Source organism: Pyxicephalus adspersus, chromosome 10, assembly GCF_032062135.1.
Source record: "Pyxicephalus adspersus chromosome 10, UCB_Pads_2.0, whole genome shotgun sequence".
Lineage (NCBI taxonomy): Eukaryota > Metazoa > Chordata > Amphibia > Anura > Pyxicephalidae > Pyxicephalus > Pyxicephalus adspersus.
Window position 1 is genome coordinate 56,688,757 of NC_092867.1, and position 16,320 is coordinate 56,705,076.

The window sequence follows — 16,320 nt, forward strand, 5'->3', positions numbered from 1 at the left end:
CAGGTTCTCTTTCCCAAATAACAGTCGCATTGATGATTGTCACGTGTCCTTTCCCACATGGATCCTCTCGTGCTGGACCAGGTAGGCCTTACACAGGAAACGTTTGCCGCAGGTGGGGCAGGCAAAGGGTCGTTCCCCGGCGTGGGTCTTCTGATGGCGCACCAGGTCGGATTTCTGCGAGAAGCGTTTGTCGCATTGTGTGCAGGAATATGGCTTCTCCCCAGAGTGCGAGCGCTGGTGGATGACCAGGTGACTGTTGCTGATGAAACTTTTCCCGCACTGCTCGCAGCTGAAGGGTTTGTGCCCGGTGTGGACGATATGATGCTTGGCCAGGTGGGACTTCTGGGTGAATCGCTTGTCACAGAGCGGGCAGCCGAAGGGTTTCTCACCCGTGTGAACCCGCACGTGCGCCACCAGCCGGGCATTGTTGCTGAAACACTTCCCGCACTCAGAGCAGGGGAATCTCTTCTCCCCTGTGTGGACAATCCGGTGAATGACAAGGTGGGACTTCTGTGTGAAGGACTTCCCGCACAGGTCGCACACAAAGGGCTTGTGTCCCGTGTGGGTCTTCTGGTGCTTGAACAGGTTGGAGCTCTGGTTGAACTGCTTGCCACATTCACCACAACAATATGGACGCTCGCCTGTGTGGCTGCGCTGGTGCTTGACCAGGTAAGAGTTGCAGGAGAAGCTTTTGCCGCACTCTGAGCACTCAAAGGGCTTCTCGCCCGAGTGGATCCGCCGGTGAATGATGAAGTGCGAGAGGCGGGTGAAGACTTTGCCGCAGTCCTGGCAGATAAACTGCTTCCTGTTTCCAGGTTGCCTGTTCCGGGTTTTCTGGGAGAGGTCATATGACTCGTAGCCTGTAAATAAGGCAGAAAGTTTAGGACAACCCCGGCTGTCATCTAAACCAGGCTGTCATGCTGCTCGGCAAAGATTAATGCCAGTCACCTTACTTCCTAATTTGCCAGTCATGTGATCAACAATCTCTCCCTACTTCCTGTTCCGAGCCCTCAAAGTCTCTCTACCCCTAATTTTCTCTTTAGAATACACTGCCACACGGGACATGCTGGGTAAATATGGATCACATGGTGCCCAAGGCACCGATATGCCAACATTGATGGGCATTTCCTGCTTGTACTCACCAGAAGAAATCTTCACAGGCATTTCCTCTTCTTTAATTCTCAAGAGGTAAGACTCGTCTATGTAATCCTCCTGCTCAGATTTCGGCACAACGATAATGTTCAGACTGTCCTCCTGCTTGTCAAGACAAAAATGGAGGACAATCCAATGACTGTGCTGAGTATTCAGCTTTACTGAAGAGAATCAGAGAAACGTTTATTGTAGATAATACTCAACTTACCAGAAATCCCTGAGTAGTGTCCTCTTCCTTAATATGAGGGGAGATTTGGGGGCTGGGACATTGCTCTGGGGTGGCTTCGGAATCCTGTGCAACTGAAGAAAAGATGCCATGGTCAAATATGTCGAGGACAGATCCCGCCCCCTTTTCTACATGATCCCACCCCCTCCTCTTACCCGGTGATGTGAGGGTCTGGTGGTCCTCCATCATGACGTCCTTGTAGAGGTCCTTGTGTCCTTCTAAATACTGCCACTCCTCCATGGAGAAATAGACAGTGACATCCTGACACCTTATAGGAACCTGACACACACAATGATACAGTCACCATCCAAACACATCCCATAATATTGTCCCAGAATTCCCGGCACCGCTCACCTCTCCCGGCAGCAGCCCAATGATCTTCTGGGTGACTTCCAGGATCTTTTTGCCGTGGTTGATCTGGGGTGTCAGGGAGGGGGATGGAGTTTCATTGGGCTTGTTCCCTATTGGTCCATAGTCCTAATAAAGAAGATAAATATGACACAGAAGTATGGCCCCCTGTCCTTTGGTATTATGAAGTATTGGTGTGCTCTATGTGTATCCTTGTCTGTAGCGCTGGCTAGGATTGTGCATGCTCGGAGTGCAGTGTCTGCTATGACTGCGTGTAGCATGGGTGGTGGCAGTGCCCTGACTGTGTGTGCCCCGTGCACATTGCACACCCTGACTGTGTCATGTGACCTCCCAGAATCCTCCCCACCACTCTGGTCAGATCAGACCGATGTCATGTGACCTCCCAGAATCCTCCTCACCTCTCCGGTCAGCAGGTAGAGGATCTCCAGCGTGAGATTTATTATGCGCTCGGTCAGGTGACTCCGCTCCGCCTCCATCCTCCAGGATGTAATCTGTTCTTGTAGCAGGAGCACAGTGTTGAGCCGCCTATAAAATGTCATATTCTGATTTAAGTATCAACAATCTGACCCTCCATATTAGCAGGCGCTCATCTCACCCCATACATTGGAGGAAGATATTTTCTAGCTCACAGAAACTCAGTAGAAAAGAACTTTGATGACTTGTGAGCTTTTCTCAGCCTTAAATGGCTGCTTCCAATGGAAGTGACATCATGTGACCTCATTATGTGCTGGGGGAAGTTACATAAACATCCATGGAAAGTAAGTTTATATATAAAGGTTCTCTGCCCACCCAGGAGGACAAATAATTAATACATCCTCTAATCACAGCACCAGGCACAAAATGGCTGCAATATACCACTAGAGCCTGCTCACCCTCAGCTTGCTGGTCTCCACCTTCTGCCACCTCTTTGTAGCTCTCGCCTCGGCTCCCTGATGACATCACAACCCCTGTGATGCCGTCAGGACAGCCTTGTGGTAAATGTAGTCCTCTAGCTACTCTACATTCTGAATTGAGAGCTGAACCTAAATGTGTCCGCAGTTCTGTGCCATAGCAGTAAATAAAGGCGGCCATTTTATTGTAGACCAAAGCAGGCAGGAATGTGCAGGACATAGCGGTCTTGTGGAGACACCATGAAGGCGACAGTTCAGCCTCTAAGGTTCAAATGTTCAATCCCAATATTATCAAAAATTTCTGATTATTATGAATAAAAACTATTACTAATAATAATACAAATAATAAGTAATAATGTTATTCCAGCATATAAAAATAATAGTAATCACGGCTGAATCGCACAGGTCGGGGATGGGCGCTGTGATGGAACGCAGAGATCACATGACATTGACGTCAGCTGAAACGCACAACGGTGTGACAGTGGAACGCATAACCCGGAAGTTGTTCTGTAGGCTTTGTCTAGCTGAGTGAAGCAGAGGGGAAGATCGGGATTTCTTCTTCCGGCGGTCTTGTCAACATAGCCAGCGAGGCTTATGTGAGTATTGTCATCTCTGCCTTTATTTCCCTTTATATTATTCACACAAATCATGGAAGGAGTTTTGTATACATCCAGCCACCATTTGGCATAGTCATGGCTTCCTTTCTGTGCACATCTCCATCCTGTGTGCCCATTGCTGGCTTGTTTGGCTTTGGAATGGTTCCGCAATCCCTAAACTTCACCTCCACTTACCTTTCCCATGGAAGGGATGGTCTATATGCGCCATGTCGGCCCCCATTACATGTGTCACATGATCACCAGCTCGGCAATCTCAATCTGACCACCAAACCGAGTTTACAGCCTGTGGAAACCTAAAAATTGGTGTAAAAGATTTTTTTTCTTAAGTCGGGTAATGTTAACTATTATTTCATTGGTAGATGTAATTTATTCTCCATGGCAACGTATTTATGGGTGGTTGCCCCGCCCCCTACTACCCACATGATCAGTGATTCTATAAATTGTGCCCCAGCTGTCCACATGCCCATAGGTTTCTGAAATTGGGGTGTGTGGTAGGTTGTGATGGACTCTGGGATCTGATGGAGGAACACGTAGGGTAATACCTGGCAAGTGGTTTGTGATATGTCAATAAATGTCAACCTTTCTTTATTCAGCTTAGATTGGTCAGACAACGAGGGACAATGCCAGCGTTGGTCAGATGATACAAATAAGTTGGTGCCTTACGATGACCAACCAGCCAATTTGCATGGTCGGTGGTAGTGATGTGGGGTAGAGACACCCTACAGGAAGGTGAAGGAACCTCTTGTTGGGTGAGTTGTTGCCACCCATAGAGGACAAACGCTTATCCTGCATTGTCCTTGGATATTATTCATCCACAACACTGGGATGTGAGGCCTGGTAAATACCATCTGAGGCTCTGAATGGTCCAATCCCGCTGAGGGAACATATCCAGGGCTCGAGGAACCTTCATCATCGTCATATGGTTGTTGCTTAGGGTAGCGTATTTGACACCCAGTGGAGGTCATCATGTATAGAGTGTTTTCCATTATTATCACAAAGTGAAACTGGTAATCATGATAACCAGGGAAGCAGACCCTGGAAATTGAAGGTTACTTTGACCTCATTGGACAGGCGGTCAGCAGGGAAGGCCCTGGCCACCCTTTGGTTAGCAGAATAAAAAGTGCCCCATCAGGCAGGTGGTTGGCGATGGAAGGGCTGTCTTGGGCTGGCCTTTGATAGAGAAGGAAAATCTTGGATGGTGGTGGTAACTTGTGTAAGCATTTGTGTAAGCATTTGGTGAGGAGCTCTTGGGCCAGTGGCCATTGAGAAGAGGGCCACTTAGGGGAGAGTTTTGGTGGGACGAAGGCTCTTTGCATACAGCTAAAAAGGTAATAACTTTTAGAAGAGAAAAGACTGTCTGGGTCCTATCTTCTAGCTGTGCCTGGTTATAGTGTTGGCACCACCGAGTCAGGAGACAAATCCACCCTTACCCATAATACTCGTAGCTACATCTGAAGGAACGCTAGTAGGTCAAGGTTGGTCATCGTGGAGACTTCATCCATGGGCTCCATAGGTTGGAGGAACATGGTGTATATATTTAGAAGGCCCTTCAAAATGCTTGTTAGGTTGAGGGAACCTCTTCAATGTCTGGCGCCTCCATGCTTCCCAAAGCTTTTAGCTTTAACATCGAATTGACAGGTCTGATGGCTATCAAAATGGCTGCTTTCAAAGTAATGACCCTGAAAAGTCCTTTAAGTGTCCAAATGAATGATTGGAAATTATGAGGAGGTCGGAGTGCATGAGACCAGCAGGACCGATCATCTATTGGGAATTCTTCCACTACAGAGCAATAGGCCAACCTGCAATGGTTGAAGAAAAAGTGTCTGACATATAAAATGTCACACAAATGATAGGTAGGAATCTGGTCTGAGGGTCAGATGTCTTCTTTGGAATAAAGGTTAAGTGTCTATTGTCTGGTTTTATTGGTGGAGGATTTTTTAGGTAGTAAAGACCACATTCATGTTTATGGAAGTTGGAAGGGTTGGAACCCGTGCTACATTCCTTGTGCATTGTGGAGATTTACCCCATCTTCTTTTTCATTGACAGGGTGCAACGAGGATAGGAAGTGATGGGACATTTAGTAGGGATGGGTTAGAATGGTTTTGGTTTTTATTAAGGATATTTCATTGCATCCTCTCATTTCTTTCCTGGTGTTACCTGGACAGAAAGTCTCCCGAAAAACAATGCAGACTGTAAAAATCAGAATAAGCAAAGGATGGGGGGAGTTCCAAGTGTAACCATGTGTTCTCTTTAAATCTGCAGCTCGATTGGTTCGCCCTATGTTTTTTACCCCCAACGCAGACGGACGCCATTCAGAACATATAGCACGATCCAAACAACATGTCCGCAGAGGTAGGTGGATGCAGGGTAGGGTCACGTGGTCTCTAGAAGCTGTGGAAAGCATTGACACCCCCCACGGGGGGTTATTCACAGAGGCAGTATATAAATTTGCTGGGTGATGTCCACATTTGGCCTTCGTCTGTGCCTTTAGCTATTTTAACAGTAGAAGGTGAACAATAGTATGATGTTATATTTTAATTATATTTTGTTATTTTTAATCCTAGCTAGGGTTGACACCTATCGTGAAGATCAAAGAGGAGGAAATTCCTGCTGATATCAGTGTGGGTGAGTAATAATTTTTACAGTTTCAAGGTTTGTGGCCAATCCATGTTTGGGAGATATTAGGCAACGGTGCCAGCTGACTATGTGATGTAAAGATGGCCTGCAGGGGGCCCCCTTTAGGACCCAGGTATAAAACAATCCGTATTTACTTCCTACAGATTTGACCAACCACAGGTCCACCACCCAGGACAAAGGAACGAGCTGCCGCTATGAACCAGAATACAGAGAAGATGATGTCCAACACCCCGTTAAGGTACCAGAACATCATTTTAAATGCCGATCGGTGAACTATAATATGTTGTGCGTTTCGTGTGGTACTGCCATCTCCATGTGGCACCAAAACTTGAAATCTGTATTGCTTTGGGTCTTCAGGAGGAAAACCTTAATATTGTGGTGGTGGACATTGGTTCTGAAAATGCCAGAGGAAACGAGATCGGCATGAGGATGGAGGAAATGGACATGCACTCTGATATCCGGACTCGTGAGTATTGAGAGGAACCCCCCTACTACGACAGATTTTAAGTTCTTCCTCCCGTTGGTCACTGAGTATTATCATCAGCAGCTTGTGAGCTCAAAATGATTGGAGTCAATTCTGCAGGCCTAAACAAATGTTAAAACCCACCTTGTAGGCAAACTTTATCTTCAGCTATGTATATGACGAAAATATAGTGATTAGACTTCATCTTTTAGTCTTTTTTTTTTTTTTGGTGGAGTTTTTTTTTTTTTTTTTTTGGTGGAGTTTCAACTAAAGTGTTTTAACATTGACCTTTTTGTCGTTTTTTTTTTCTCAGAGTACACAAAATCCAGGAAGGGATATATTAGGAAGCCCTACAAAAAGTGGTGGTCCCCAGTGAAGAACCACGGAGTCGTCCATAAGGTAGCAGCCCGCTTTAAATCACCCATTACTCTGTCTAGGTGGCCTACACTGTAGTTTGTTCTTTGTAGTGTCCAGCTCCTGGCACCAAAAGGATGAAATCCTGCCAAATATTCTGATGAGCATTAACGGGCCAGGCTTCAGTACTGAGGGTTGTGTATGAATCTGGGTATTTATAATGCTGCTAGATATTATTATTCAGTGAGCTACATAATGAACTCTAGTGGCCTATCTGAAGTCCAAAGTGGGACCTGTAAAGGACAATGTTAATCGATGGCACTTGGACTGGTTCCTCCTTTTACCATGCAGTTGCGTGTTGCTACACGTAGTAGGGGATTTACATGTTAGCATCCTAAAAACATGGACCCATCAGTAAAACTGTATGAACCACGTGACTTTCTGCTCCGTGGTAGTGTAAGTCCTAGTTCTAACAGGTTTTCTTGTGTTGTTAGATGAAATACGTGAGGAGGAGGTTGCCTTCAGAATACATCATGAATCCAGAATTCCTCAAAGAGTTCATCAATATGTACCGCTCCTACCCGTGCCTGTGGAACATCAAATTCGCAGACTACTCCAACAAGCAGAAGCGTATGAAGGCCTATGAGCAACTGGTGCAGCTGTGCCGCACTGTGTGCCCAACGGCCAACATCCAATTCGTCAAACACAAGATCGCCAACCTGCGGACGGTCTTCAAGAACGAGTTCAACAAAGTTCAGGTGTCGAAGAAGACGGCCTCTTGTGCCGCCGATGTCTACGTACCACGCCTATGGTATTTCGATCTCCTGAAGTTCACGTTAGGTCAGGACCCTCCGGAGGACGGCAGCGCTGGCATGTCCGACACTTCCAGCATGGTCAGTGTACCCTGCATTCCAAGCATACTGAAGAGGCCCGATACGCCAGAACCTCAGGATTCACGAATGGACGAGGATGGCAAGATGAATCCCGAAACTCTAGAAGAATCTACAAATATGTCTCAGGTAGGTTTTTGTCCCCATCAATGATTGACCATGCCTAGCCAAAAGAAAGGGGGGGGTTGTTTTAGTGCAATAGAACAGAGAACATTAGAAAGGGGATCCTTTACCTAGTACTCCGGTCCCCCACCCAAACAAGGACATTATTAGGATAAGAAAAACTATAAAAACCATCTACACATCTTTATTTCCTGTCAGGTGACCAGCAACAGCCAATCTGACGATGTGGAGTTTGAGATCCATGACGAAATTATGGCTTCCATCCGACGACAAAGGAAAAGAAAAATGTACAATAACACTAGTGAAGAGGAACTGGGGGAGCGGCTGCTCACCCAAGCCGCCGCTCTCCTCACCAAGAACAATGACGAGTTTGATGCATTCGGCTTCATGGTCTCTTCTAAGCTACGTAGGATGGATGAGCAGCAGAGACTGTTGGCTGAAGTCCTTATCATGGAAGTCTTGTACAAGGGCATGCTGGGCCAGCTGACGGAAGACAGTCTTGTATGCCAGTACCCGGCCCAATTCTACCAGAACCAACCCTCAAGCTGACCACTCCCGAGCCCTGGCGATGCCCACCCTCACCAAATAGCCCTGGCCAACCTCCCTGACCTTTAATGAGGTTTCTCCAGGAAAGAGGAAAAGCCTCCCACGGTTACAAAAAAGGTGGCGGCGGCGTTGCTGGTGGGGGAAGGGAAAGGAGAAAGAGAGTGGTTAGGAGATTTACAGCTCCCAGGTTGTTAACCTTCACGGGTTTGGTTATCCAGATGTCCTCGTGAAATCTTGCACGCCATGACAGGTTCCTGAGGGTTCACCATGGGAGGTCAAATAGTCAAATTGGGCTTCCTACCTCTAATATGTTTATCTATGGCCCAAAGCAGGATTCATCAATGGTGCACTTATGAAGATGACTATTTATAGAGAATGCGTCTGAAACGCACAATGGATATCATTTCATTTAGCCTTTAATACCATAATAAAAGCTACATTTTGTATTGATCAGTTACAAAAAATTTTGGATGGCAGAATTTGATTCGCCCACAATCGTCCAACAAATTGCAGGCCTCATTTGCTGAGTGTTATCCCTGATATTTTTACATTGCTGACATGTTCTACAGTATTTATAGAATAGGTAAACTATTTAAAGTTCAGTTTTGCGGTCCCCGCAGAGCTTAAAGATTCCTTTTAAAGTCTTCCAGCGCCCTATAGGAAATGAAGAGGGATTTCAATAGTTGCAGTGAGCCAAGAGAACAGTTTTTAAAAGCAACTATGATATTTAGTCACCACCCCTGAGGAGTTTGGATGCCTTTTTTCATTCTTCCACTGCATTCTCAGGGGCGGTGGGGGGTGAAGGTAATCCTGTTGGCTGCTATGGACACTGGAGATTTGTTTTTTCCTTCCTATAGACACTTCAAATTTTCCAAATTTCCTTCATCAGAGCCTTTCCAGCACAGCTCAAATGACAAAAAGCAAGGACGTGACTTAAATAGGACCACCCACGAGGGCAGAAATGGGCACTGAGCAGTCCATCTTCATTTCATACTGTTACTAGGCCTTTTTTAACAAGGCATTGAAGTTGTAAGCTAGTTAATGTTGTTTTAGTTAAACTTTAGTTTTATTTTATTTTTATTTTTAAATCTATTTTTTTTTTAGTTTAAGAAACTGTTATCTACTGCCATGTCTGGTGATGTAAACAGTAATAAATTTAAATTCAGAGGTCTTGATTTTGCAATAAAACTAATTTTACTTAAAAAAAAAAACAGTTTAGTAAACACTTGTGATGTTGATGAGATTGCACCACGGGTTAATGACTGATTCTGGTCTGAAAAAAGCAAGAACATTTTTTTTTTAAACAAATATAACATAAATGGAGCCAAAATTCTTCATTCCTAGTCAACTGAACCTGAGATGTGTTAATGAATATTTGTATGATAAGGTCTACGTGTTTACAAAATCAGAACTTGGTGATGCCTCTTTCCTCTGTTCTGGCAAAAAGCTCCAGCACTCTGCCCCCCACAGCTCTTCTTCCTCTGTATTCAGATTTATTATCACTTTGGTGAACTCAGATTGATCGATCCCTGTCCTTTCCTTCAGATCCGTCCCACTTCTGGGCCTGAATTCTTTTTGTCTCCCTGAACCCCCCCCCCCCCCCCACGTCTTGCTCATAAGTGTATCCTCATGTCTCATGGTGGAGGCAGATGACATTGTCCTGGTTAGGCTGGAGACAAAGGACATCCCCCTGGGTGGGATTAATAGCACAGGACATCCCCCTGGGTGGGATAGAAAGTACAGGACATCTTCCTGGGTGGGATAGAAAGCACAGGACATCCTCCTATGTGGGATAAATAGCACAGGACATCCTCCCGGGTGGGATAAATAGCACAGGACATCCTCCCGGGTGGGATAGAAAGCACAGGGCATCCTCCTTGGTGGGAGAGAAAGCACAGGACATCCTCCTGGGTGGGATAGAAAGCACATGACATCCTCCTTGGTGGGATAAATAGCACAGGACATCTTCCTGGGTGGGATATAAAGCACAGGACATCCTCCTGGGTGGGATATAAAGCACATGACATCCTCCTTTGTGGGATAAATAGCACAGGACATCCTCCTGTGTGGGATAAATAGCACAGGACATCCTCCCGGGTGGGATAGAAAGCACAGGACATCCTCCCGGGTGGGATAAATAGCACAGGACATCCTCCCGTGTGGGATAAATAGCACAGGACATCCTCCTGTGTGGGATAAATAGCACAGGACATCCTCCTGGGTGGGATATAAAGCACAGGACATCCTCCTGGGTGGGATATAAAGCACAAGACATCCTCCTGGGTGGGATATAAAGCACAGGACATCCTCCTGGGTGGGATATAAAGCTCAGGACATCCTCCTGGGTGGGATAGAAAGCACAGGACATCCTCCTTGGTGGGAAAAAAACAGCTAGGATTCTCTTAGGAGAGTAAATCACAGATGATTCTTCCTGGAGGAGATGAAGACATATGAAAACTTTGTGGGCAGGATAAGGATGTAGGACTACTACTGGGTGAGATAGAGAAGGAGAACATTTTCATGGGTGGGATTCAGAAAAGGAGGGCATCCTCATGGGTGTAATTAAAAATAAACACAGGACATCTGGGTTGGGATAGAGACACAGGACATCCTCCTGGGTGGGATGAAAACAGCATACTCCAGTGTGGCATGAAAACATTTGCTTAGATGGGACAGAGTCGTATGAAATCTTTCTGGATTAGATATAGATACAAAATATTCTATTGTTTGGGGTGGAGGAGGATTCTCTATTGGTAGGTGGAGGGCAAACTAATTGGTGGAATATAGACTGAACCACTGTAGCCCTTATGAAATATGAATAATCACCTTTTAGGTGCCCTATTTTTCCTGTCTTGAAATCCCCTTTAAGCATTTTATTTCTGACCACCCATTGGAGAGATCTTTCGTCATATCGCTTTACCCCATCCAACATTCAGTATATTAAAATACTGAATGCAGTTTCTCAATATAATCCAGTTATTCCCCAGGTGAACAATTGTTATTTAAAATATTTATATAATAAATTCATTATTCATGAATCAATGAACATAGAGTGATGGATGAATGATAGACTGCAGTTCTGTATACAATCACTGGAGGCGCAAGAATCCCGCACAGCCATGCAGAAACGCGCCTAGACTGCTCAATGCTTTTTTCCCATTGCACAGTCTGCAGTTTCGTATTTGACCACAAGAAGTTGGTGCTGCAACCGGTACAGTATGACGGTGTGAGGAAAGATGGAGGATACAGACTGGGAGTCGGACAAGAGCTGACAGTTACAAGTGAAGTACAACATCCGGTGTGTAAAGGAGAGCAGTGACAGATTCTGTACTTACCTGTCGTCACCCCCTCATATCTTATACTTACCTGTCTTCACCCCCAGCCATGATGTGGACCCCCCTGGTATCCGTTATGCTTTGATTTCCATCTTGACACAGCCAATTTGGCTGAAGTCTCAGCTCCTCTCTAGTTGATGAACTCTGACATAATTTCCTCTGTTTTTGTGTTTCAGTAGAATAACATCTGACCTTTTCTGCTTCTGGATCAGCTGTGGATGGATGAGAGACAAAATCCTATGATGAAATGGGATTTCACCTTGGAGGTCAACTACCTGCTGACTGGTGGGGTGAGGAGGATTCTGAGTATATGGCAGCTGCCTGATAGTAACATATTTACGTTTTTATATACAGCACTGCACATTGGGGCTTCTAACACCCATTGTGGACCCTCGGCCTTCCTTCCTGACAAGAAAAGACATACAAGATGGCAAAGAGTCTCCAGAGGAAGAACACATTTCCCCGAGTGTTCATCCAGGACTTTCCCCCAGGGACATGCTGTCTGACCCCCTTCACAATGGTCTTCTCCATAGCTCAGACATCGCCATGTACTCTTACAATCTCGATGTTCCGTTTTTCTGTCTTGGCTGCATGAAATGGTTCTCGCTTCGGTTAACTCCTGAAGAGCGCCAGACAATATCGCACCACTTACAGTACCTGTGCCCGGACTGCAGAACGTGCCTTGAGCAGGACTACAACCTTCCACCACCAAAAAAAAATCGATAGTCAAGAAGATGCACGTGTGCCCGGTGTGTGGAAAGTGTTTCCCCTTTAAGTCAAAGCTTGTCCAGCATCGGGTCATCCACGGCTAAGATCAGCCAAACCAGTGCTCCAAGTGCGGAAAGGATTCAAGCAGAATGCTGAGCGCCAGAGGTTGCTCCGAAGGATTTGGCAAAGGGCTGTTTGCCTGTCCTGAATGCAGAAAATGCTTCTCCAGGAAAACATCACATTTCTCCGCTCTGACTGGGAAAAGACCTCCGACCGGAATTCTCCCTTCATGGCCAAAGGTGAGTTTTTTTCGGCACCAAGCATAGCTCGTGGAACACCGATCCACACAGAAGAAATACCTTACTACTGCACTACGGAAGTGTTATTCCGAAAGGGCTATCCTCAACCACCATTACCAAAGAGCCCACAGCGGCAAACCACATTTCTGCCAAGAGTGTGGAAAAGGCTGCATGGACAAACCAGTCCTAAACTGTCGTTTGAAGACTCATTCGGACTTCAAGCCGTATACATGTCTGGAGTGCGGGAAATCCTTTGCCGACGAGTTTCTGCCAAAGAGTTATGAGTGGGTTCACAACAAACCAGTATCATGCAGGAAATGTTTTCCCTTCAAGTCGCACCTTGCAAAACACAGATAGACACACGCCGCTGGCAATATGCCTTCAGGCTTAGGTTATGTGGAGCTTAATACTCTGGAATGATTCATTCATGTTTTAACCCTCTTCCTAATGCTTCAGCCTATTGCTAAACCTTTTGGTTCAACTTCCCTTATGATACCGCAAACTTAGAAGATAATCCTATGTTACTAACCAGATAGGAAGTGGAATGCTCAAAAAACCCCTTCTGCTTCGCCGCCCCCAATAGAGACCACCTTCCCAAAAACATTAGTCCTTAGATCCTCTCAGGTGTCCTAATGGCCTCACGGTGATCAAAGGAATACATTCATCGACTTTCAGCCTAAAAAACATTTCACCCTCCAAACGCTAAGGCTAAGCTGCAGACGTTAGAATTACATTTATAGAACTCCTCCAGCCCCGGCGCTCAGGGTAATTGTTTCCCTATATTTAATCTTCAAGCGAATTCCTCCATGACCACCCTGGATTACTGGCCTTCTGTAGGTAATCTTCACATTTTGCTGTGTGGTTACCTGTGGGACATCCTCCATGATGACACCTTGGGTAACCCTATCCCGGTCAGTTATATTAGGGATGTTCTTGTACTGTGAGCTTTTGTTGTCTGTCGGAATGTCCGCACAATAATGCCTCGGGTAACCGCCAAGTCCCCATAATGACCTCCTGGGCAATGCCTACATGTACGGTAATTATGGTAAGCATTAGGGGCTGCAGAGAAATTCTCCAAGATGGAATATTACTTTGCTTTTGGAGAAGGTTGAGATGTACAAAGCAATACATTCATTATGTTTTGGAACCTTCTATTCTCCTAAACATGAGCCTCACCTTGGTAGCATTACAACAGACAATGTCATACAAGTCCCAGCAATGTCGTGATCGTGGGAGGGTTTAGGTCTGCGTTGAAATCTCTGGCATCGGGTCAGATGAAAGCGAAAGGTGATTTATTTTTTCAATCTCGTGAATCGAACTGATCTCTTTGCTTACTGGGAATATAACAGGATTTTCTGTTTTTTCGTTACTTTTTTTTTAAAAATCAGCCAAGGTCAACTGTCTCGTAATAGGGGACCACAAAGGACAGCGTCTGCAGATGTACAAGCAAGCTACAAGAGACGGTCAGGGACTACAGGAGAAAGTCAGAGACTGCAGACTTAGTACAAGAGACGGTCAGAGACTACAGGAGAAGGTCAGAGACTGCAGACTTAGTACAAGAGACGGTCAGAGACTACAAGACTTAGTACAAGAGACAGTCAGAGACTACAGGAGATGGTCAGAGACTGCAGACTTAGTACAAGAGACGGTCAGAGACTACAGGAGAAGGTCAGAGACTGCAGGATAAGGTCAGAGACTGCAGACTTAGTACAGGAGACGGTCAGAGACTACAGGACAAGGTCAGAGACTGCAGACTTACTACAGTAAATGGTCAGGCATGGTATATCTGTTCTCTCATCCAGTATATCTGTGACAGGAGTTGATGACTAGGAACAAGCTTTAGAAGACATTCATAGACTGAAGACGCATTATGTCAAACTGCATTCCTGTGATATCATCTATACACTGTCTAACTAACCTTCAGCTGCTCACCAACCATCCAGCCATATATCGGCTGCTCACTGTTCAGCCTAACATCTATCAACTACTCATGATCCAGCTAGCCATTTCTGTCCAGCCAACCAACCATCAACTGCTCATTGTCCTGACAACCAATAATCAACTGCTCATTGTACGGACAACCAATCATTAACTGCTCCTTGTCAAGCCAACCAATCATCAACTGCTCTCTATCAAGCCAACCAATCATCAACTGCTCGCCATCCAGCCAACTATCCGTCAACTATTCGTCAATCATCTCTCATTGACCTACCAACCTATCATCAACTTCTCATTTCCAGCCAATCATCCAAAACCTGCTCATACCTCAATAAGGAGAGGGTTTTCACCAGCAGGAGGGTCCAAAGTCTATGTAAGATAATATGGTGTGCCTAGCCTGAAAGGTATATAAACTAGAAATAATACCAGAAAAAAAGATTGGCTTTTATAGGCAGAAAGGGCATACCTGAAGGCAAAAACACTGAAACGCCCACTGAGTTGATTTTCCAAAACAAACCAAATACATCTGGAGAAACTGTATATGTGATTACTACTTACAATAAACAACATAACATCTTTTCAACGATCTAAATATTTTATTGGGAGATGCGAACCAAAATGAGTTTACCATGTACTTACTTTCCAAACCTTATAAGCGTGATGACATGACTCATAATATCATAAATGAAATCACTTTGTATCCTTTCAATAATATTCTGTATGATACCTTCACAAAACATATATTATGAAAACCTATTATGGACTTTGGGGTACGTTGTTGAAATGTATTCTTTCTTCGTTGATTACTCTCCCATTATACTCCAAGGTAAGTTATGATTATTATACTCCTCCTTCATTATTCTCCAGTGATTATCATCTTGTAGTATTATTCACCAATGTATATGTCTTTATATTTCAGTTGTTCTCCCTTACAAAACTTTTTCCCTATCCCTCCACCTTACTGGAGCACCCATATCGCTATGATATAAGCATGCCGGATGGGATCTGGTAACCTAACCTACCCCTGCCCCCGTTTGGGTATCAACTTTTAACCGACGCCCAGGACTTGCCAGATCCCAACCTACATTAGTTCCGATATGTGGCATGTGGAGGCGGGTTTAGGGAATACCCATTCCAATATCCTTAGCACCTCTTAGTAGGCCTTTAGGAAACTCCTCACTTAGGCGTTATTAAGGCAATAGAGTTAGAGTAAAGGCGGAAGCTTCAACTCACCCGCCCTCGTAAGACATTACACTACACACGCTTTCTATTCTATCTACGGATCTATGCAGTGTGTGGGCGGAAGTCAGTAGTCATCATACATATAAACCGTTGCCAGTACTAGAGGGCTTGCGGAAGTTCCCACCCCAAATCACTAGCAAGTACCTTCTGTGCAGGCGCACTATTTCGCACTAATTTACAAAATACTCGTGCCTATAAAAGCCTGGTATTTATCCGTTATTATTTCTACTTTATACTCATACCTCCGCCAACCATCCGGTCAACCTTTAACAGTCCACTGCCTGGACTGAATATTATTAATAATTAGGATTTAAATAGTGCCAACATATTACACAGTGCTGTACATTATTTAGTGGTTGCAAATGACAGACAGATACAGACAGTGACACAGGAGGAGAAGAAGACCCTGCCCCGAAGAGCTTACAATCTAAGAGGTGGGGGAAGTATCACACAATAGGAGGGAGATATAGAATGGTGGGAAATAGTGAGGGTTTAGGAAACAGAAGACGGGTAGGTGAGTTTGAATAGATG

At 45.1% G+C, this 16,320-nt stretch overlaps 2 protein-coding genes across 5 annotated transcripts in view; one reads left to right on the forward strand and one right to left on the reverse strand.

The window, feature by feature from the left end:
• Window positions 1-16,320, reverse strand: part of LOC140338885 (uncharacterized) — a 114,212-nt gene that overhangs the window by 45,030 nt on the left and 52,862 nt on the right. The window contains exons 7-10 of the mRNA XM_072423204.1: window positions 1,534-1,657; window positions 1,361-1,452; window positions 1,143-1,257; window positions 44-860 (exon numbers count right to left, since the gene is read on the reverse strand). Of these exons, the coding sequence (XP_072279305.1) occupies window positions 44-860; window positions 1,143-1,257; window positions 1,361-1,452; window positions 1,534-1,657 (1,148 nt within the window). The remainder of the gene's footprint in view (window positions 1-43; window positions 861-1,142; window positions 1,258-1,360; window positions 1,453-1,533; window positions 1,658-16,320) is intronic.
• LOC140339073 (uncharacterized) lies at window positions 3,079-8,539 on the forward strand (the record flags this gene model as incomplete). Of its 4 annotated transcripts, XM_072423620.1 has the most annotated exon segments (9): window positions 3,148-3,233; window positions 3,848-4,003; window positions 5,517-5,606; window positions 5,823-5,879; window positions 6,035-6,129; window positions 6,249-6,357; window positions 6,668-6,753; window positions 7,203-7,727; window positions 7,920-8,539. In XM_072423620.1, coding segments are annotated over 7 exon segments (1,296 nt in total). In that variant the 5' UTR covers window positions 3,148-3,233; window positions 3,848-4,003; window positions 5,517-5,533.